This window comes from Phalacrocorax carbo, chromosome 4 (genome assembly GCF_963921805.1).
Source record: "Phalacrocorax carbo chromosome 4, bPhaCar2.1, whole genome shotgun sequence".
Lineage (NCBI taxonomy): Eukaryota > Metazoa > Chordata > Aves > Suliformes > Phalacrocoracidae > Phalacrocorax > Phalacrocorax carbo.
Window position 1 is genome coordinate 81,268 of NC_087516.1, and position 21,023 is coordinate 102,290.

General features: G+C 64.1%; 1 protein-coding gene across 10 annotated transcripts; it reads left to right on the forward strand.

Moving 5' to 3' along the window:
• Positions 1-430: 430 nt before the first annotated feature.
• On the forward strand, positions 431-20,614 carry LOXL3 (lysyl oxidase like 3). 10 transcript variants are annotated; one of them, XM_064448686.1, is made up of 15 exons: positions 441-614; positions 8,634-8,955; positions 9,621-9,784; positions 11,000-11,211; positions 14,358-14,414; positions 14,658-14,877; positions 15,155-15,335; positions 15,660-15,814; positions 16,994-17,149; positions 17,396-17,558; positions 17,907-18,150; positions 18,663-18,778; positions 18,916-19,055; positions 19,550-19,661; positions 19,919-20,614. In XM_064448686.1, the coding sequence occupies exons 2-15, from the start codon at positions 8,646-8,648 to the stop codon at positions 19,990-19,992; spliced, it is 2,304 nt and encodes a 767-aa protein (XP_064304756.1). In that variant the 5' UTR covers positions 441-614; positions 8,634-8,645; the 3' UTR covers positions 19,993-20,614. The 10 variants fall into 10 exon arrangements, 9 of the variants coding, with proteins under 9 accessions (XP_064304750.1, XP_064304751.1, XP_064304752.1 ...); XM_064448684.1 differs by lacking the exon at positions 16,994-17,149 and adding an exon at positions 16,671-16,844 and having other exon boundaries at positions 442-614; XM_064448685.1 differs by lacking the exon at positions 16,994-17,149 and adding an exon at positions 16,671-16,844 and having other exon boundaries at positions 445-614; positions 18,919-19,055.
• The last annotated feature ends 409 nt before the right edge of the window (positions 20,615-21,023 follow it).

Consider the following 21,023-nt stretch of genomic DNA (forward strand, 5'->3'; position numbering starts at 1 on the left):
GCCCTTCCCTGCACCTTTGCGCTCTCTGGCTTGCCGTGCCGAGAGCCGCTCTGAAGGGTGTCAGCAGCCCCATCCCTGTACCCGAGGCTGCCGTGGGTCACCCAGGCTGGACAGGGAGTTCGGTGCCCCTGGGCTGCTGGGAACCAATGCCCACGGCCACGCAGGTGGGCGCAAGGCTCGGGGACCCTCCACGGGCGAGCAGGGAGGGCTGTCCGGAGAAAGGCCCGGGTCTGACGTCCCGCAGCGGGCAGCGGCCCCCGGGGCGGCCCCGGAGAAGCGGGGCAGCCCCAGGGGCTCCGTCCCGGGGGGCCGGTGCCGGCCCTGGAGCAGAGCCCAGCCGCGGTGGGGGCCCCGGTGGGGCCGACCCCAGTCCGGGGGGGTGGGCCGGGGGTGGCGGGACCCGTCCTCGTCGTACCGGGTGTGGGGCCGGGCCGGGGCCGCTCGGCGCGGGCCGGCCCCGGACACTTGGGCACGGCGCGGGGCGGGCGGGGGCGGAGAGGGGCGGCTCGGCTCGGCTCGGCTCGGCTCGGCTCGGCTCGGCGCGGCCCCACCGGCACTCGGCTGGACGCTCTTGCTCGGCACTGCCGCAGCCGCGCAGCCCGCGGGGACGAGAGGTACGGCCCGGCGGCGGCGGGGAGCGCGGCTCCGACCGGCGCGGCACCGGCCCGGCACCGACCCGGGAGCGGCGGGGCTGGGTGCGCCGAGCCGCGCCCGGCACCCGCGGAGCCCGTCTGGCCGCGCCGGGATGCGAGCGGGGGCGCGGGTGGGGGCGCCGGGGGTGTCGGGCGGGGGCGCGGGCGGGGATGTCGGGCGGAGGTGCCGCCGTGCCGGCCCCGCCGTGGCGGCGCGGGGCTGGGGCCAGAGCCGCAGGGGTGCGTGGGGGAGCCGCGGGCGGCGACGCGGTGCTGGCGCGGTGCGGGGGGGGGGCTGGTTGTCTCATGTGCGGTGGTTGTGCAGCCCCCGCCGCTGGGGCAGGGACGCGCTGCGTGGGGCCGCGCCGTGCGAGGGCAGTGCCGGGGTGCGGGTTTCTCTGCCCCAAGCCCCTGGCTGTCAGAGCGTGTCTGTGCCGTGCCTGCGGGGTGCTGGCGGCACGGGCTTTGCCTTTCCGTGGTTGTAGGGAGGGAGGCCGGCGCTCGCCGCAGAAAGCTTGCTTTGTGCGCTCTGCGGGCGGCCCGGTGGATGGGGAGCTGGTAACGCCGCTCGCTGTGTCGCGTGTCCCGGTGTGGCAGGGTGGGAGGGTGTGGGCAGTGCTGGCAGCGTGCGTTCCCCTCGTGCTCGATGGGAAGGGGCGCCCAGCAGACCCAGCAGGCTTGTGGGGTGCCGCATTGGGGCTGTGCGGCCACACTGTATCTCTGGGCGCGCTGTGTGCAGGCTTCGGAGGCTTGTTTGCTGAGCTGTGGTTTACAAAGGCTGGTGGAGACTCAGGATTTCCATGAGGACAGAATTTGCTGTAGCCCTTGGAAGAGAGGATGGATGAAGAGATGTGAGGGCTAGGGGGACTGCCTCCCCAATTCTCTCTTTGCTGCTGGCCCTGCATCTCCCCAGCTGCTCTCCAGAGGAGCAGGCAGGCAGCTGAGCATGTCGCCTATCTCCCAGTAGCTCCAAGCAGGCTGCCTCCCTGCTCCGGCGTGCCTGGGCCCCCCAGACACACCACTTGCCCCTCAGCCTGTCTGGGCTGTCGAGACTGTGTGGCTGATGGCTGCAGCGTCTGCACATTCCTCTGGGGTCTTTCCCTCCTGCCTGCAGCTGGTTCCTCCCTGGGCTGCCCCTCCAGAGCACAGGGGAGCTCAGAGCAGGCAAGCCCCTTGGCAGAGCCGAGGGCCCAGCTGTGTCCTGGGGAAACTGGGCAGTGTTAGGAACCCCAGAGAGCTGTACTGTGACCTGCCCTGACTTAGATGGTGACAGCAGGACAGGGGGACATCAGGTAGCCCAATGGGGCTGGGCCCATAGTGAGCAGGGGAAGGGAAGCGCAGCCCTGGTGTGCACTCAGTGCTGTGTCTCAGCTGACACCCTGGACAGCCCCGGGAGCCAGGGTGTGCTGTCCACAGCAGTGTCCCCGTCACTGCCCGGGATGGGGTCATGCAGCAGGGTGGTGGGGACAGGCACCCTACCTTCTGGGCAGTGAGGGGCAGTGAGCTCCTAGCCAGCGGGGGTGGGTGGGTGGTGTTGGGAGGCATCACCAAGCCTGTCAGGGTGGCCAGGCTCCTGTGGTGGCCCTGGGCTGTTCCCCGGTGCTTCTGAGACCAGCTCAGCTGTGGAGCCCGGCTGCCCTCCAGACCTTGGCTGTGCTCACCCTGGAGCTCTGATCCCATGGGGTCCCTGCAGGCAGGGAGCTGGACGGTCCTGGCCCAAGCAGGGTGGGGATGTTGGGGCTCCCCCAGCTCATGTGCACACACTCCCGGCTCCCCAGGGCTGGCGGGAAGCAGGAAGAGCAAAGCATCCCCATCTGGGCAGCCGGGATTGCGAAAGGGCCAGCGCTGGGCTGTGCGTGCTGGGGCTCTGGGGAGAAGGGGAGGGATGGAGCCCAGCGCCTGAAGCCATGGGACCCACAAGACCTTCTCCTGCCCCTAGTGCTGGGGACGCGACCCCACGCTCACAGGGATGTCCTGGTGTGGGCCTCGGCAGAGTGTGACCATGTCACCCCTTAACCTTCCCAAGGAAGGATAAACAGAGGGAGCTTCTTCCTCCTTGTGCTGGCAGGTTTCCCAGTTCTTCAGTCACTTGTGCTGCTCTACTCTGCGTCCTTCCAGTTGTCAGTGCCTGGGTTGCTCCATGTTCCCGTGTGTGTGTCCAAGGCTGCTGGTGAGAAGGCATGTTCCTGAGGTGCCTGCCATGGCCTGGCCCTTCCCTGCTGCTGCGGTCTGGGATGTTCCCGTGCGGCAAGGATGCCCTGCACTTGGCTGCCCTAGCGCACGCTGATCAAATGCACCGGGGCCCCATTTCATCAGGAGCTGCCCTTTCCTGAGGTCTGTTTGCCATTCACTGGGGTTTCACTGTGGCAGACCAATGTCCCTCCAAGTGCCCAGAGAATGCCACATGGCACATCGGATTTGAACAGTCCTTGGGAACCAGCAGCCTGCTCACCCCCACCAGCACAGCCGAGCCCCCCTACGAGGCACAGCCCCTGTGCAAGATGCAGTCGGGGGAGTGGAGCAATGGTAGGAGCAGCACCTGGCTAGGAGGGCTGCAGGCCCTGCCAGGGTGTTCTGTCCTGGGGGGCACAGGAGCCCTCGTCATCCACTGTGACAGGCAGAGCTGGTGGGACTGGTGTGGGAGCAGGTCGAGCAGTGCCATGGCTCTTGCTGCTGTGCAGGGCTGCCCTCTGCACCAAAGGGTCCCTGTTCCCCTACCAGCCTCAGCAGCGCAGGCCTGAGGCCAGGAGAGTGCGGGGAGCCCCGGTGGTTCAGCCCCGCAGGGCTCTAGGATGCCCTGCCACCAGCACCAGCTGAGCCATGGGCTGGGAGGTGGCTCAGGGCCCTGCACGCATCCAGCTGGGACATTCCTGAGGTTTCCTGGGCAGTGGTGAGGACCTGGGCCGCTCTCCAGCTCCCATGCCCAGCATTTGCTCAGGGCCAGCCCGTCCTCCCGAGCCCTTTCCACTTGCAGTGTGAGTGCTGCTGTACATCTGAGCCCACTTGTGTGCTGGGGCAGGCACGTTCGGCGCGGCACAGGCTGGCTGGCTGGCGGCTCTGGCAGGAGCCCCAGTCCAAGAGGAGACGATCCCTGGCTGGAGCAGGCAGCTGGCAGCAGGATGGCTGGGATGCCTGGAGCAGGCGAGGCCAGGCAGGACTGTGCCCAGCTCCTGTTCGAGACGTGCAGTGGCAGCAGCCAGGGGACATGCCTGGACACCCTGTCCCTGTCCCAGGTGATTCCTGGCCCCCTGCCCCCTCCCACAGGTGCTGGCTGGCCATGGCCAGGCTGTCTGCACCTCTGCCTGTTGCCCTCTCCAGCAAATGTGTGCGGTTCTTGCAGATTCCTCATCCTCTGAAAGCACCAGCATCCTCCTGCTGTGCTGCTGGTGGCACCAGCTGTCCCGTGTGCCAATACGGTGGCAGCTGTCACCACTGTGGGACCCTTGCTCTCAGCAGGAATAGCCTACAGAGGCTGGGCAAAGGGGTGCACCTTCCCAAGGCCAGAGGTGGGAAGGAGATGGGAAATCCCCCTTGGAACTCTTGTGCTGGGTGACCAGCACCTCCAGGGTGGAGGGACCCCTCCCTCCAGCTTGTCTGTCCCAGCCCTGGCACAGATCTTGTGCCCTCCTGCTGTGCCAGCTGGCAGGACCACGGGCGTGAGGCTGTGTCAGGGATGGCCCTCCAGCTGGAGGGAAGGCGCCCCGGGCTGAAACTGGGAGATGCTGCGCACAGAGCGGCCCCATCCGCCAGCCTGCAAATCTGTGCCGCAGCTCCCCGGGACAGCCCCGCCGGGGCTGGGGTGAGCTCCCCAGCCAGGAGCAGCAGGCAGGACCCGGAGCAAAGCCTGCCAGCAGAGCAGGGAAGTCGGGCAGCGTCACATGGCTGGAGAAGAGCAAATGCACTGCTCGCATTTCAGAAAATGGAAAAAGTGATCGGACAATGAGAGCCCTGTTAGCCTGACCTCCCTGGCACACAGACTCGGAGCACGTTCGGGGAGGGAGATAGTATGGAAACAGGGAAACGGCTCCTGCTGTGCCTTTGGGAGCTCATGCTGCCAGCCCGACAGCTATCCGAGGCTGGGTGCAGGAGGTGCTGTTAGCCCGTGCAGACCTCAACGGGGCATTTTACTGGGAAATGCCGAGACGAGCGGCAGGAGCTGAGGACAGGCTGAGCTGTGAGGGCAGAGGAAGTGCAGTGGGGATGGGGGACGCTGGACCCGAGCAGAGGAAAGCCAGAGAACCTGAGAGAAGAGTGCTGAGAGTGGCAAGCTGGGGCTAATGCAGAAACGGATGGCAAAAGCTTGGGCAGGTTCAAAAGCAACTGAAGGACTGTGAGGAAGAGAAATCCACAGTGAGCTTTAAATTATGGAGGCTGAGGTAGCTGAGCTGGGGGTGACAGAGCAGGGCATCAAGCAGGACATCACTGCCCTGTCCCAGAGCACCTCCTGCCACTGCTGTAAGGGTCGGGGTCCTGGGCTGGGGGATGTTTGTATGGCTCCCACCCTGACCACCACGTCAGGACATGGAAATCCTCCCAGCATCAGCTCTTCTGGCCGCACCCTGTGAGACCGCAGGCACATGTGGGTCTGCCCCGTGGCACTGCAGGGCTGGGGCTGAGACCTTGCATCAAGCTAAGAGGTCTCACTGACACTTCTGATTTCGGTGATCCTGTTCAGACTGAGCATACCAGGTCCTGGAGGTCACACTGCTGGGCTCGGTGGGGACTGCGGCTTGGTGGGGACTTGGCACTTTGCTGCACAAAGCCCAGGCGCTTTCTCACGTGCCATGTTCTAGTCTCTGGTCCTACATGCTTTGCTGCTAAACGCACAGGCTTAGATTTTCCTTGTAGTCGAGGATGATGCCATTTTACCAGGCTGTCCAGGTCTGTCCCCATCACAGTTCTCCACACTCCCCCCACATTTCTGCCTTTGCAGACTGTACTAGGAGAGGTCTTTTTTTCCTCCTCCAGACACAGTTTTGCTTTGAAAAGCATGTGATCCTCACCAGAAAGCCCAATGAATGGTGACTTCCCTGTTGTAACCACATTTTAGTTCCAGCAGGTGACCAGTTTTAATCCAGTTAGTAGAAGGTGCACTGATTTTGTTGAGTGCTAATTATTCATTAAGAGGTGGTGCAAGATGAATTGAATGCTTTCCAGTCTCAGCCTGTTATATCAACACAGTTCCTCCAATTAACCAAACCTGTGATCTCATAAAAGGTCACACCAGCTTTCTGACACGGGCTGTTTCTGCAGAACTGTGGAGATTGGCATTAATTGTGCTTGTCCTTTAGCGTTGCACTGACCCCATTGCAAAACAGCCCGGAGTCTGCCTGCAGTCCGCATCAGCAGAGATCATCTTGCTCATTCAGTAAAAGTGCTGGTGAAGCTTTAGTCCTTACATGCTTGCACCTTTCACAGTCTCCCAAGGTGTGTTACAATTAGCATGGAGAGGGCCCAAACTCTTGTGTCATGTGCAAAGTGGTATAACTCTGAGGATTTATAATGCTTCATTTGGGCAGGAGGGATGTCCCCTCAGTGACCAATGGGTGGAATAAGAAGGGTTTTATTACTGCTGTGAGGTGGCAAACTCATCCCCCACTGCTTTCTAGGCAGAGCAGAGATACAGATCGTGCGTTCCTGCCCTGCCTGCCCCTGGCAAGCCCAGAGTCCCCCTTCCCTGAGCCGCTGGCGGGGCTGGGCTGGTCCTTTGTGCCTGCCCTCCTCTTTCTCCCGGCATAACAGGCTGATTAAAAGGTTCAGCAAAGCATTTCCCTGCTGCCTGCCCACAAATATGCTTCCTGCTGGGCTTTGTTTTGTTCATGCAGTGCCAAAGCAGGCAGCTGAGGTGTGGCAAGCCCAGAGCCAGGTCCCACCAACCCCAGGGCTCGCAGGCTGCCCTGAGCCGGGGTGTGCTCCTGCCTGCTGTTGTGTCTCCATCAGCACTGTGGTGTCCCCCCGTGCCGCAGGCTGTGACAGAGGAGAGAGCCTGACCCCACACTGATGTGATTGCCCCAAGGGGGTTGGTGTGCTTCCCACCACGATACCTCGCATTGGCCTGGACCTGTGGTGTTGGTCCTTGTTACTCTCTCCTTCTCTCCCTGAGCATCTCTGTGGGCACGAGGCACTCATCCCAAGAAACTCGCTGCTCTTGGTGTCACCTCCAGCATGGTGCATGCCTGAAGGTGCAGGCAGGCAGCAGCATTGGGGCCCTTCAGGGGTTTTTGTTGGTGCAACCGGCATGGAAAAGGGGCTGTCTCTGGGGACCATCCTGGTTCGTCCTTGCCTTGGGTCCAGGAGGCATTCCCAGAGGGTGGAGGGGTTGCCTGGCCTCCATCATCTGGAAAAGTGAACAGAGCAGGAACGGGGCCGATTCCTGCTAGCAGAGCCTCTGCGGGAACCCTGCCACAGGGGCTGGCATGGCAGAGGGTCAGCTGTGCCAGCCCCCAGCCCTGTGCTGGCGGCCAGGCTGATGGTGAGGCTCTGGAGAGGCTGTGCTGTCCGAGGGTGGATTCCCCGGCCCCTTCGCTCTGTGAGGACACCCTTCCCAAAGCTGCTGCGGGGACCCTGCTGTGACCCCACGGGTGCCAAGGGGCCAGGAGCAAAGGGGCGACATGCAGACAGGCCTTAGTCCAGCGAAAGGGGCTCCTACAGCACAGCACCTGAAGAGCAGCTGCGGTCCCTGAGGATGCCCCAACACACCCTGGCCATCCCACCAAACTGGCACACAGGCAGCAAGTCGAGAGAGAGCAGCCATGAAGGCGTGCAGGGAAGTGTGCTGGCTAAGGAAGCACGCCGGCACCATGGGGAGGGTCTGCAAGAAGGGTCCCTGCGGCACAGCCCCACACTGGGAGCATATGTGGGGTTTGCATTTGTTTTCCTTCCCCTGCAGCTAAACACTGGAATTTTAAATCACCCCCACCTGTCGGTAAGGCAGACCTTATTCTTTCTAACGTTGCCAAATGACAAGCACAGCCTGTGTGAGTGTGGCCTGCAGGATCTGCTCTCAGGGCAGGGGGTGTAGGAGGCAGAGATACGTTTAAGGTGGCCTGTCCTGGGGGTCTCCCAGGTTTGGGGGGGGTGCTTCCTCGCCTGCGGAAGGGGCTGGCTGGAAAGGTGGTGTGGTGGCGGGAGGCAGGCGGGTCGCTGTGCTGGATGAGCATCGGAGCTTTGCCGTCAAAAGCACAGCGAGCCCAGGCTGGAGCAGGGCTGACACTGCCCGTGCAGAAATGCTGTTCCTGGGCTGCCACGGCACCCACAGGGTTAAAGTGGTCCCATACAGGATAAATGGGATTAGGCTTGGGAAGGGTTCACAGAGAGGTGTTTTCACCATTGTTTGATGATGGGGCTGGTGCAGGAATACCACATATCCCTCAGGTATTTGGGGAGCCACACATGTTATTGGAGAGCTGGAGGAATGCCGCACAGAGAGGAATGCGAAAGGCTCCAGTTGCCTTGCTCCTCACAGTGGGCAGGAGCGTGGGCTGGCAGCCCCTCACAGCCAGCAGCCCTTGCTCTGCTCGTGGTGGATCAAGCTCGTGGATGGTCTAAGCCAGGCTTTCCCCGGGCCCTGGTCCTGTTCTGGCTCCCTCTGCTCTGGCAGCTGATCCCCCTCCTCTCAAGCTCACTCTCTTGGGGGTGACGCAAACCCCTTTGCCTGTCTGCCATCACTGCCCTGCGGCGCAGGAGGTGCGACCCGGCAGCACGGTGGGATTTCAGTAGTGGCCGTCCGCAGAGCGGCGCGAGGTGCCAGGGAGGCGCTGGGCAGAACCCCGGCTGATGGCAGCCCTGGGGGCACGGGGCTGGCGCAGGGGGCTGCCTCTGGGAGGCGCTGGGTGGGCAGCGAGAGTGGGGTGGCTCTGCCCAGGGACAAGACGCGTGGGTGCGCCGGCGCTGAGCGGAGCTGCGTCTGAGCCAGGGGTTTAACCAGCACGGGATCAGGGGAGCTGGTGTTTCGGCACAGCTAGTCTGTCCCGCATAACCTGACCCTTTCTGCCCTTGCAGAGCCAAGCTGCCATGGGGAGCTGCGGCACATGGGCATGGCAGGAGCTGCTGGTGCTGCTAAGCAGCCTGTGGCTCTGGGTGGGCAGTGCCCAGCCCACGCCCCCGGGCCCCACACACGCCCCCGGACCCCAGCTGAAGTTTCGCCTGGCTGGCTACCCACGCAAGCACAACGAGGGCCGTGTCGAGGTCTTCTACAACGACGAGTGGGGCACCATCTGCGACGATGACTTCACGTTAGCCAACGCGCATGTGCTGTGCCGGCACCTCGGCTTTGTGGCCGCCACTGGCTGGGCCCACAGTGCCAAGTATGGCAAAGGCGTCGGTAAGAAAGGGGCGGTGGGCACAGCCCCCTGTAATGCATGGGCTGGGGTCGGCCTGGCTGCACATCAGCCCGCTGGCATGGGGTGGTGTGTGTGCCGCCGCAGGTTTGCATGCACTGGTGGGGGCAGGCAGGTCTTGTGTTTGCTGGGTGCCCGGCCGCGTCTGTGGGCGTGCGTGCACGCACGTGCGCACGTAGGCGTACGCAAAGTGGGCTGGGAAACTGCGTGTTTGTGTGCGAGCAGCTGTGCGTGTATCCAGGGCATAGGTGGCTGCAGGCGTGCACTACAGCAGCAGGGCTGCTGGGTGGCGTAGGGGGCTGCAGGTCTGGGCTGGTGTGGGCATACGGTGCAGGGGTGTGGCAGGCTGTGCTGCAGGTGAGATGCTGTACAGACCCCGGGGTGCATGTTACATGGGCTTTGTGTCTCGCAGAGCAGCCCCTTGGGGAGGTGGAAGCTCCCCATCTGCAGATTCCCCACTCAGGGCTTTACTCTTGGCATTTTTCCGGCCTCAGCTTTGTGCCGAGGGAGGGCTGCCCCCAGCCCAGCATCCACACTCCAGCTCTACACCTGCGTGGTCCCTGGCCGTGCTCCACGGGCACCTTCCCTGCTCCCAGGGAGTGCTGCATGGGCTTGGGCCCCCCTCACCCCTGGCCCTGGTGTCTGGCAGGGCGGATCTGGCTGGACAATGTGAATTGTGCCGGAGGTGAGAAGAGCATTGGGGACTGCAAACACCGGGGCTGGGGGAACAGCGACTGCAGCCATGAGGAAGATGCAGGTGTCATCTGCAAGGACGAGCGCATCCCAGGCTTCAAGGACTCCAATGTCATTGAGGTGAGGAAGCTGCTGACCAGGGCGGGCAGCCAGTGCTGCCCAGGATGCCACAGAGCCAGCTGCTGGGAGCCCTGCCATGAGGCAGCCCTGCTCTGGGTCAGCCCAGCCTGGCCTCAGTCCTCCCTGAATAGTCAGGAGGCAGCTTCTCCACTGCACACTGGCAGGCTCCCATGGGCAGGACCAGGGGACACTGCTGGTGTCTTCCCTCAGCCCTAGCATGGAAGCTGTCCCCATCTCCCCATGGAGAGGGGAGCATGCTGCCCCACCGCCCTGGCTCCCCAGACCCACAGTGCCCCTGAGTCACACAAGCACCTGTTTCCCTGGGGTGCGCCCAGCCCAGCCTGGCTCTGGGGCTGAGGGGAGCAGTCGTGCTGTGGTGGGCCACCCTGCAGCAGGCACATCCCTCCCCTGCCCCACATGGGAGCGTGGCGCTGCCACGGCCTCCCCCGAGCAACCCGAGCTGCTGCTTCACCCGGCAGCTTCTCCGAGCCGGGGGGTCTGTCTCACACCTCTCCTGTTTTCTTCTTTCTCCTGCCTGCCAGGGACCCTTGGTCCCAGACCTGCTCCTCTGTGCCACACTGCTACGGCACACTTGGCCTCTCCCTCCCTCATTTTCTCTTCCAGGCTCTCTGTTTCTCAGATCAGGGCTTGTGGCCGCCCTTGTCTTCCCAGCGGGGGCCCTTGTCTGCCCGCTCCATCCACAGCGCCTGTGGATGGAGGATGAGGCTCTGCTCATCATGGCTTGGGTGTGGGACATGGCACAGCTCTGGGCATGGGGCGGCAGGTCTCCTGCGAGGCAAGGGGGGCTGGGGCTGCATTTCCTTCAGTCTAGGTCCAGTGTCCCGGCACCCCTGCTGCCATCCTGTTCTGGGTGGGTGCCTGGGGCAGTCTGGGCACCCTCCCTCCGGGTGCAGGGTCCAGAGGTGATGGGCCGGCAGTGCTGCCTCTCCTGGCTGCACTCCCAGGAGATGCACCCGGGGGACCAGGGGGATGTGGGTCACTGGCTGCACAGGATGGGATTAGGTCCCTGGCCACCCAGGGCCATCGGATGTGGCGTGCAGGGATGCAGGACCTGGCTGTCCCTGTTCCCCACCTGGGACTGGGGACCCCATCTCCTGTGGGCGCCTGCGTCCTCAGGGCATCCCTGGGAAAGGGCTGGCAGGGAGCTGGGGCGGTGGGGTGCAGTGCAAGCCTGGGCTGACCTGTGCCCTGCAGACCGAGCAGAGCCACGTGGAGGAGGTCCGCCTGCGGCCGGTGGTGTCTGGGGCCCGGAGGCAGCTGCCGGTGACGGAGGGCATCGTGGAGGTGCGCTACAAGGATGGCTGGGCACAGATCTGCGACGAGGGCTGGGACAGCCAAAACAGCCGTGTCGTCTGTGGCATGATGGGCTTCCCTGCTGAGAAGAAGGTGAACAGGAACTTCTACAAGTGAGTGAGGCTGTCAAGGAGCCCGCAGGGTTGGGGTGTCAGAGCAGAGCTGGGGGCATGAGGCTGGGGCAGAGCTGGGGACAGTGCCAGGCACACGGGGCAGTGCTGGGGGGACAGTGGGGGGCCATGCTGTTGGGTGTTGTGGCTCCCCAGCACCCCTCCCATCCCTGTTGCTCACCAGCTGGCCACATGAGCACTGGCTAACCAAGGCCATGCCGTGGCTGGGGGGGGCTGTGGCTGCCCACCTGCGCCATGCACTACTGCAGAGGCTGCTCTGAGAGGGCAGCTTTTGTTCCCTGGCAGTGGCCCACCTCCTCATTTCCCTCCAGCGCAGAGTGCGGGGGTCCCTGTACCAAGGGGAGGTTTGCAGTGCAGCCAGGCAGGGACGCTCCAGCAGCACCGCAGCCCGAGCGAGGGGCCCAGGGGTGTGGGCACGGACATGCTGCCCAGCGCGGTGCCCGGTGCGGTGCCTGGCGCTGCACGTGTCCCTGACCGGGCAGCTGCGGTGTCGCTCCTGCAGGCGGTTGAAGCGTGCAGCCAGGATGAAGGGCCGGAGCCCGAGGCCAGGCAGCAGGTAAGGGGCCAGGGCGCCCCGTCTGCTGAGCCCTTGGCAGAGCTGGGCTGTCCAGCCCCACCGGTCTCTGCCGTCAGGATGGATCCTGGCGCAAATGGATCTGGACGGAGCAGGCTGTGCTGGGCAGGCAGGACGAATGCCATGCTGGTGGGACCTGCCTGTGCGTGCTGGGGTCCCCTATCCCCCATGACAGACAATCTTTCTCCCAGGCTGGCCGTGCCCCAGGCAGAGCAGCCCCCATCTGGCACACCAGGCAGGAGTCCTGGCACAGGGGTCAGGGTCTGCAGACCCGCTATGGGCAGGATCCCCTGGGAGGCGCGGAAAGGGCTGCAGTGTCCTGTGCTGCGGCCCCATGGGGACCAGGAGGCCTCGGAGTGGAGCTGTCTCTCCTGGAGGATGGGGAGGGAGAGCTGTGGAAATGGGCTGCTTTCTGCAGAAAGCAGCAGTGGGAAAGCAGGAAAGGCTGCACGCCCCTCCATTCCCCGCAGGGTGGGCTGGCTGCGTGGGCTGGCACGGGAATGAGAGCCCTTGCTCAGCAGTGCTAGCAGTGCTGGGCACCGGTGTGACGGGCACAGTGTGGCAGGTCTTGCCATGAGTGCTGCGTCTGCTCAGGATCTCTTGCATCCTCTGCCCACTTGCTCTTGCTGCCTTTCTGCCAGTCCCAAGGGATAGTCTGGCTGCCTTTTCCCTCTGTCCCTGAACCCGGCTGCCAGATTTGGTGGTGGGTACAGCAAGCCAGAGCCCGTCCTCTCTGGGCTATGACATAGCACCTCTTGCCTGAGCCCACTGCCGCATGGAGACATTGCTCTGTCCCCAGCACACAACCTTGCCCTGGTCACACCACCTTCCCTGGTGACGAAGGTGCCCCACACGCTGGACCCATCCCGAGCTCTTCATTGTGACAGTTGCCAGCTTTGTGTCCCCAACAGGCATCCTCACCAGCTCCTGCAGCTGGCCCTGCACTGGTGATGGAAATCCAGCCAGGGTCAGCCTGTGGGGTCTCCTCAAACCCCCGCCACAGGTCCTGCTCACTGCTGTTATTTGTCTGGTTTGGTGCTGACTGCCCTTTTCCAATGAGTGGGTGTTTCCCCTGAAGCACTGGGTGAAATGATCTGTGGAGTCCGTGGAGCTGCAGCCTGCTCCCTTCCCTCTGTCTGGATCAGGAGCTTTCTCCTGAAAGCCGTGCGCTGGTTTGCTGGGGCTGAGCAATCTGGGGATGAACAGCTGCAGTCGTATGTGGGGTGACGGGCTAACCCAGGCTGGAAGGGACCTGGGGAGTCCTGGTCCACCCCCCTGCGTGGAGCAGGGACAGCTGTGGGTCAACCCAGGACTTCATCCTCTTGGCTCTTGAAAACCTCTGAGGATGGAGATCCCTCAGCCTTGTGGCCTCTGCTCCAATGCTGAACAGCCCTCATGGGGAAAAAGTTTTCCTTGCACCGAGTCTGAACCTCGCATTGCCAGTCATGCCTGTTTTCTGTCGTGCTCTTCTCTCCCACGGCTGGAAGAGCTGGGCTCCCCAGAGGCAGGTCAGCTGCTGCCAGAGGCCCCTGAAGGCATCTCAGCCCCCGGCTGGAGCAGCCCTATGCCCTGTCTCTCCTCCAGCCCAGACTGGCTCAGTGGCCCTCCCCGGAGCCCGCACTGCTCAGCTGACGTCTTTCTCGTACTGGGGGCCCAGAACTGGGTGCAGGATCGAGGTGCGGTTTCATGAGTGTGAACGGGCACCGATGCCCTCTGTCCAGCTGTTTGAATCTTGGTTCCTGGCAGCCCTGTGCTGTGTCCTGGGGCTCGCTGGTCTGCACAGGCTGACACGAACCTGCCACCGGCCAGTGGGGTCAGTTGCCAGGCTTGGTTTTGCCTTGTCCCTAGCGGGGGTGTCAGTCCCCTGCCCTGTTTTGGGGCACTCCACACTTCACTCCTTGTGGTCCCTGGGATTTTTGCCCTGCTCAGCATTTTCCTCCCCGAGTGAAGCAAAGCATTTGTGCTTGTTGGGACCATACCTACGTCACTTGTATGCCGGGCCCTTGGGCAGCCTCCTCTTCCTCACACCACTCAGCATGTGCCCAGGGAGCTCCCCTTGCTGGCAGTGGGTCCTTGCAAGCCTGCAGCTAGTCTCACCGTGCCCCATGGCACTGGGGAGAGCACTTGCTGCCTCTGCTGCTTGCTTGGTCCTGTGCTTGCTGGGCGTCTTGCTCCCTTGTCTAGTGTCTGGACAAGGACATGGGCACACCTTGCTTGGACCTGACAGATCAAATCATTGCCAGTGTTTGATCTTCTGCTGTGTGACAAGGCAGCAGGGGATGTTGCTGCATCCGGCACAGTTTCCTCATGGGATGTGGGCAGGAAACTGCATCATTGCTGTGGAGGGCAGTTGTGTCACATTGCTGGCAGCAGATGATGCCGTTGCACCCTTGCGAGCACAAAGGGGACGTGCATGAGTCTCCCTGGGAGGCCAGTGTTCCCAGTTCAGTCTTCAGTGAAAGCTGGGGCAGGCTGTGGTCCCCGTGTCACTGCAGCCAGCGGCGGTGACAGCCTGAGGCCCTGGGCTCCTTGACGGTTGTTTTCTGTTTTCCAGGCAGGCCAAATCTCAGCCTAAACAAAAGCGCAGGGAGGACATAGGGTCCAAGAAGAGGTAAATGGCTCCAGTGGAGAGCCTGAGTGCCAGGAGCCCCGCTCAGTGCTGCTGGAGCCATGCGTCTCCCCGTGCTGCTGGGGATGTGGGGCAGGCAGCCAGCGAGGGGCGGGCACCCTACAGTCACCGCACGTCTCGCCCTGGGGGACACTGCACGGGGCACGGACAGGCAGCGTGGCTGTTGACACGTCCACTGCCGGCTGGCTGTGCCAGTTGTGTCTCAGGGCTCCTCTCTCCTTGCAGGCTCTTCTCGGAGCGGCAGCAGCTCAACTACCGCCTGCACTCTGTGTCCTGCACGGGGACGGAGGTGCACCTCTCCATGTGCACCTTCGAGTTCTACCGGGGCAATGCCTCAGCCGCCTGCGGGGCTGGCATGCCCGCTGTCGTCAGCTGCGTGCCTGGGCCCCTCTTTGCCACTGGCAATGCCCACAAGAAGAAGCAGCGCCAACAGCAGCAGGGCCAGGTGAGCCCTGCAGGGAGGGGGCTGAGTCCTGTGGTGGCCCACAGCTGGACACTGCAGTGCTCTGTCCCCTGGGCTGCACCTGAGAGTGGGGGTGTGGGCCCCTGGGCGATCAACGCATGGAGCAGGCGGTGGGGACGGTGTCCTGTCCCTGCACATCCCAGGAGTCGTGGCCAGCAGCCGCTGTGCCGCGCTGTGCCGTGCCATGCCGCGCCGCGCCGCGCCGCACTGCGCCATACCGCGCTGTCCCGAGCCGTGGCCTGACCCCGCTCCCCTGCAGCCGCGGATCCGGCTGAAGGGCGGCGCGAAGGTCGGCGAGGGCCGCGTCGAGGTGCTCAAGAACAGCGAGTGGGGCACGATCTGTGACGACCGCTGGAACCTGCTGTCAGCCAGCGTGGTGTGCCGTGAGCTGGGCTTCGGCAGCGCCAAGGAGGCCCTCACCGGCGCACGCATGGGCCAAGGTGAGGGTGCCAGGGCGGAGGAGTCAGGCGTAGACTTGGATGAGGCACTTGTCCAGGCGCAAGGCTCTGCTGGGCTGTTGGGAGCCACAGCTGGGCTTGTTCTGTGGGCACCTGTCTGCTGATCGCACACGGTGCAGGACTCGCCCTGAGCATCCCCAGGCGACTGCAGCCACTCAGCTGTGCTGCCCTGGGCAGCAGCCGTGGGGGCCAGGAGTGTGCCAGGCTCCCTTGGTGCACACTAAGGAGCAAGGGCAGCCACGATGGCAGGATGGCCATGGCTGTCCCTGTGCCTCTGGGCCCTGAGCCCTGCTGTCCCCCCGGCAGGGACGGGGCCCATCCACATGAACGAGGTGCAGTGCCTGGGCACCGAGAAGTCCCTTTGGAGCTGCCCCTTCAAGAACATCACACAAGAGGACTGCAAGCACACAGAGGATGCAGCCATCCGCTGCAACATCCCCTACATGGGCTACGAGAACCTGGTGCGCACTGCGGGGGGCTGCCTGCATCTGCGGAGCCATGGTGCCCGGGGGCTCCCAGTATCAGGGTCTACAGAGTGGGGTGCTTGGGAAGGGCCCATGGGACTTGCTGTAGGATGGCCCATCACCTCTCCTTCTCCTCCATGTCCCATTGCAACCCACGCAATTTCCCCTGATCCGAGGCAAGGGCTGCCCTGGGGGGCTTGGGGATTTTGTGAGTGGGAATCTCAGACTGCCCCTATGAGGAGAGGGGTGGAAGGGAAGCTGTGGGGGGCTCTGGGTGCCCTGTGGTGCCCCGCTGTGTGGGGTGGTGTGGGGCAACTGCTCCCTGCTGCTCTCCCTGCTGCCCTCCCTGCTGCCAGCCCCCAGTAGAAGCACCAGAAAAAAAAATCGCTGTGGGCCAACCAAGAGATTTTTTTTTTATTGCTGATGAAATGAGCAAATGGAGCCATGTGTTCCTGTTTGCTCTGCCCTGTCATTTCATCGACTTTGGGCTTTTTAATAATTTTTAACGCCCTCATAACTGTCATTTCTGAAATGAGAATGCCATTTCAAAATGAACCATTTTCCCTGCTTTGGTGAGGCAGTTCCCCAACTCACAAGCAATTTCTTGTCCCCAAACCTACCATTTTTGGTGAGGTGCCTGGCTCTGCTCAGCTCCTGGCTGCCACCTCCTTGTGTGCCCTAAAGCCCCTGGCCCAGGGCCCATCTGTGGGTCCTGCCCTGGCTGCACTGGGGACGGGGCAGCTGCAGCAGCTGCAGGACGGGTTGGGCAGGACAGTCCCACGGCATGCAGCCCCCGCAGCGGGAGCATCACTTGTGATGGTGATGATGCTGCTGCCACTGCCTCTCTCTGCAGATTCGCCTGAGCGGGGGCCGGAGCCGCTTCGAGGGGCGGGTCGAGGTGGCGGTGGGGACTGGCAACGGGGACCAGCCCCGCTGGGGTCTGGTCTGCGGCGAAGGCTGGGGTACGCTGGAGGCGATGGTGGCCTGTCGCCAGCTGGGTCTGGGATTCGCTAACCATGGCTTACAAGTAGGTGCCAGCGCCAGCTTGGCCAGAGCAGCAAGCCGCCGCCACCACTGCTCCGCGGGGACAGGGACAGGGGCAGGAATGGGATGGGGATGGGGTGGGAGGCAGCATGGCATGGGATGCCCGCTCACGGCCCCAGGGCTTCCCCGCAGATCCGCCTAGCCGGTGGGAGGACAGCGTTTGAGGGCCGCGTGGAGGTGAAGCGAGGCAGTAAGTGGGGCACGGTGTGCAGCGATGGCTGGACCACCAAGGAGGCGATGGTGGCCTGTCGCCAGCTTGGCCTGGGCTACTCCCTGCACGCAGTGACGGTAGGTGCCGGCGGGGAGGCCCCTGGTGACACCCCAGCGAGCACAGGCACCGGAGCTTCCCTGACGGCTGCAGGGGGGCAAAGGGATGCGGCCGCTCCGTGCTGTGGGATGGGACCCTTGCGGGCAGCCTGGGTACGTGGGCAGCGCTGCGGCATGGCTAGGTGCTGGCTGCAGCCTGGGTGCGTGCGAGCCGTGTCACCCACAGTAGCCAGCCCTGCCACCCAGTCTGTCTCACCTCCTCCCCAGGAGACGTGGTACTGGGATGCCAGCAACGTGACAGAGATGGTGCTCAGCGGGGTGAAGTGCGCCGGCCATGAGATGTCCCTGAGCCACTGCCAGCACCACAGCGCCAGCCTGAACTGCAAGAACACGGGCACCCGCTTCGCCGCAGGCGTCATCTGCTCTGAGAGTGAGCGGTGGTGGGGCCTTTGGGCAATGGGGGCTGTGGGTGATGGGGGCTGCAGGCGGTGATGGCTGCGGGCAGCGGGGGCTGCGGGCAGAGGGGACTGTGGGCAGTGGGGTCTGCAGGCAATGGTGCTGTAGGGCCAGGGGCTTCAGATAAAGGGGCTGTGAGCAATAGGGCTGCAGGCAATGGGGCTTGCAGATGATGGGGCTGCAGGGTCAGCCTGTGCCCAGCTGATGGGGAGGGCATGCATCCCCCCGCTGGCTCAGCCCTGCACTGGGCGCTTGCCCCGTCCCTGCTGCCCGCCAAGCAGCGGGGTGGCCGTCAGTCCCTGATCAGCCCCCTGCTCCCCAGCCGCCTCCGACCTGCTGCTGCACGCCCCGCTGGTGCAGGAGACAGCGTACATTGAGGACCGTCCGCTGCACATGCTGTACTGCGCCGCCGAGGAGAACTGCCTCTCCAGCTCGGCCCGCCTGGCCAACTGGCCCTATGGGCACCGGCGCCTGCTCCGCTTCTCCTCCCAGATCCACAACAACGGCCGCGCTGACTTCCGCCCCAAGGCCGGACGGCACTCCTGGGTCTGGCACGAGTGCCACCGGTGCGTGCGCAGCGCAGGCAGGGACAGGCCTGCAGGCAGGGGAACCTCCTCGTCCGGGGGGGAGTCAGTGTGGGGAGAGGGTCCTGTGCTGCTGGCGGGGGCTGGGTGAGGGTGGTGCTGGGTGAGGCACCTCCTGCTGCCCGGTGTCCAGTTTTGCCTGCTTTGGCTCAGGGCTGTCTAAATGAGCGGTGTTGGGGCTGGGGGCCCTGGGGGTGCAGGGGCTGCGCCCTGCAGTGGAGCCCCCTGCTTGCCTGGGCCATCTGGTGGGACAGCCGTCTCCCTTCCCAGGGCAAGAGCGAGCTCTGCCTGACCTCGCAGCACTGCGGCCTCAGCGCAGGGGCTGTGGGACCTTCCCCAGCAGCGAGGGGCTGGCCAGGCGGCGGGAGGCCTGCCACAGGGCAGGGCGAGCCTCCTGTCTGCTCCGTGGGTCTCCTCCTCTGCCCCGAGCATCCCCCGAGCTCCCCAGAGTCTGGGCACTGGTGCAGCGGGGTGCTGCGGGCTCCCTCTTGCAGGCACTACCACAGCATGGATATCTTCACCCATTACGACATCCTGACCCCCAATGGCACTAAGGTGGCGGAGGGACACAAGGCCAGCTTCTGCCTCGAGGACACCGAGTGCGAGGAAGGTGGGTGCTGTGAGGCTTTGCGGCACTGTCCCTGCCGACGTCCCCAGCCACCGCACGTGCTGGGGCCGGGCTGCGGCGTGGTGTGGGGGCCGAGCAGAGGGCTGTAGCAGGGACAAGCCACGCTCTTTTCCTGCCAGCAGACGTGGCCAAGCGGTACGAGTGTGCCAACTTTGGGGAGCAGGGCATCACTGTGGGCTGCTGGGACCTGTACCGGCACGACATCGACTGCCAGTGGATCGACATCACTGATGTCAAGCCAGGCAACTACATCCTGCAGGTGCTGCAGCTGAGCTGCCCCCAGCCCTTCGGTCCACCCTCCCACGTGCACCCCCAGCCTCCACCCCTGCACCCCCAGCTCCCCATGCACCCCAGTCACCCAGCCTCTCTTCCCTGCCCTCTGAGCAGGCTGGAGCATGGTGGGGCTGGCAGGGTGTGTGCTGGTGTGGGACAGTGCCTGTCTTTGTGCCCAGAGACGTGCAGGGCTCGTGCGGGAACTGCTCAGGTGTGCTTCAGCTGGGGTTTTCCTGCTCTGAGCAGCACTGCTCATGAGCACTCAGAGCTCAGTGACAGGGCCACCCTGCCACAGCAACAGCCACCAGCACATCCTGCTGCAGATGGGGAGACAAGTCCTGCCAGGGCTGAGGTGCTGGGGGCCATGCTGCAGGCAGCAGCTCTGCTGAGGCCAGCAAGGCCAAGGTGAAACAGTGTGGGGCTGCAGCACCGCTGTGTGTGGGGCAGGGGGCTGCAACCCTCACTGTCAGTGCCCCACAGGTCGTGATCAACCCCAACTTTGAGGTGGCAGAGAGCGACTTCACCAACAATGCCATGAAATGCAACTGCAAGTACGACGGGCACCGCATCTGGGTGCACAGCTGCCACATCGGTAACAGCTCTGGGAACACAGCATGGGGGGCAAGGGCACACCAGGGCAGGGGGTGGCCTGGCAGGGGTGGCCCAGGGGGAGGGCAACGAGGGGGCTGCAGGAAGCAGCAGGGATCGGGGCAGGATGGCCAGGCTGGCGTGGGGAGGCTGGGTCTGGGGTCCTGGGGGCAGCTGTGGTGGGAGTGGAGGGACTGGGGGTGCAGGCAACATACAGCGACCAGCTACAGAGCCGACAGCTCTTGCCCTCTGCCTGCCCAGGTGATGCACTCAGTGAGGAGGCCAACAAGCGGTTTGAGCAGTACCCAGGTCAGCTCAACAACCAGATCTCATAGGGCCCCAGCCCCTGGGGAGACAGGCATCCCCCTCCCTCACCATGCACAGGTGGGAGGAAGCTGCTGGGGGGCCAGCGGGGAAGCCTCACGCCTGGCACCGCCGCCATCGTGCCCTGCTGGGGACTGCCCAGGACTCTCGCTGTCACCAGCTGCCCTTCCCCACCTTGGGGAGCTGGTGCTGGAGGCACTGCACACCTGCACCTCCCAGCCTGGGGCCACCAGCCCAACCACTGGCCAGAAGACTCTGTGCCCACAGCCCCCGGGCTGCGGCACATGGGTACGGTCTGGGAGGTCCTGTACCCCCACCATGGCCCCCTCTGCTCCCAGTCCCTGCCGTCCCAGCTGCACCCCACCTCCTGCTCCCCCATCCTGCCCTGGTTCCTCTCAGCCCCAGAGCCCTCCCTAGGGCTCTGCCCTCAGCTGGCCCGCCCCAGGACCCACTGCCCACACAGGGACTCACCCCTGCACAGCACCGGCTGAGCCCCCAGGAGCCCCTTACCCGCAGGGGATGGTGTGGCTGCCCCTGCCCTGGCAGCACTGCCTCCAGCTGCCCGGCAGCAGCTCCCACACCCATCTCTTAGTTGTAATTTTATTTTCTCTATAAAGTTGTTAGTTCTATTTCCCCAGTGGCTGCTGGCTCTTCTCTGGGGTGGGATGAAGAGCCTGGCAGGACCAGGAGGCACAGCATGGTTCATGCTGCAGGGCTGGCTGGCGTGCTCTGGCACAGAGGGTGGGAGCTGCCCCCATGCCCCATCCCCTGCACCCACCTCCAATGCCCCCATGGAGCAAGGAAGCTCCCCCCTGCCCACACAGCCCTGGCTGGGTGAGGGCCAGCCCCACGCCAGCACCCTGGCAGCTGCCCGCACCGCCCTCAGCCAGCGCTGGGCTAGAGAAAGGCAGAACTGGTCCTTCTAGGGGAAGCCCATGCAGGTGAGAGGAAGGGGCCAGCAGGAGGCCAAGTGTAGCTGCTGTGGCCTGAAGCAGCCCCGCAGCACTGCACCGGAGGGGACAGACAGGGCCACGCTGGCGCA

Bases quoted from the DNA above. Each gene is read 5' to 3' on its own strand.
- LOXL3 (XM_064448680.1), top strand. From the start codon at position 8,646: ATGGGGAGCTGCGGCACATGGGCATGGCAGGAGCTGCTGGTGCTGCTA. The intron at 8,956-9,620 runs GTAAGAAAGGGG...GGTGTCTGGCAG, and splicing joins CAAGTATGGCAAAGGCGTCG to GGCGGATCTGGCTGGACAAT. The intron at 18,151-18,662 runs GTGCGTGCGCAG...TCCCTCTTGCAG, and splicing joins GTCTGGCACGAGTGCCACCG to GCACTACCACAGCATGGATA.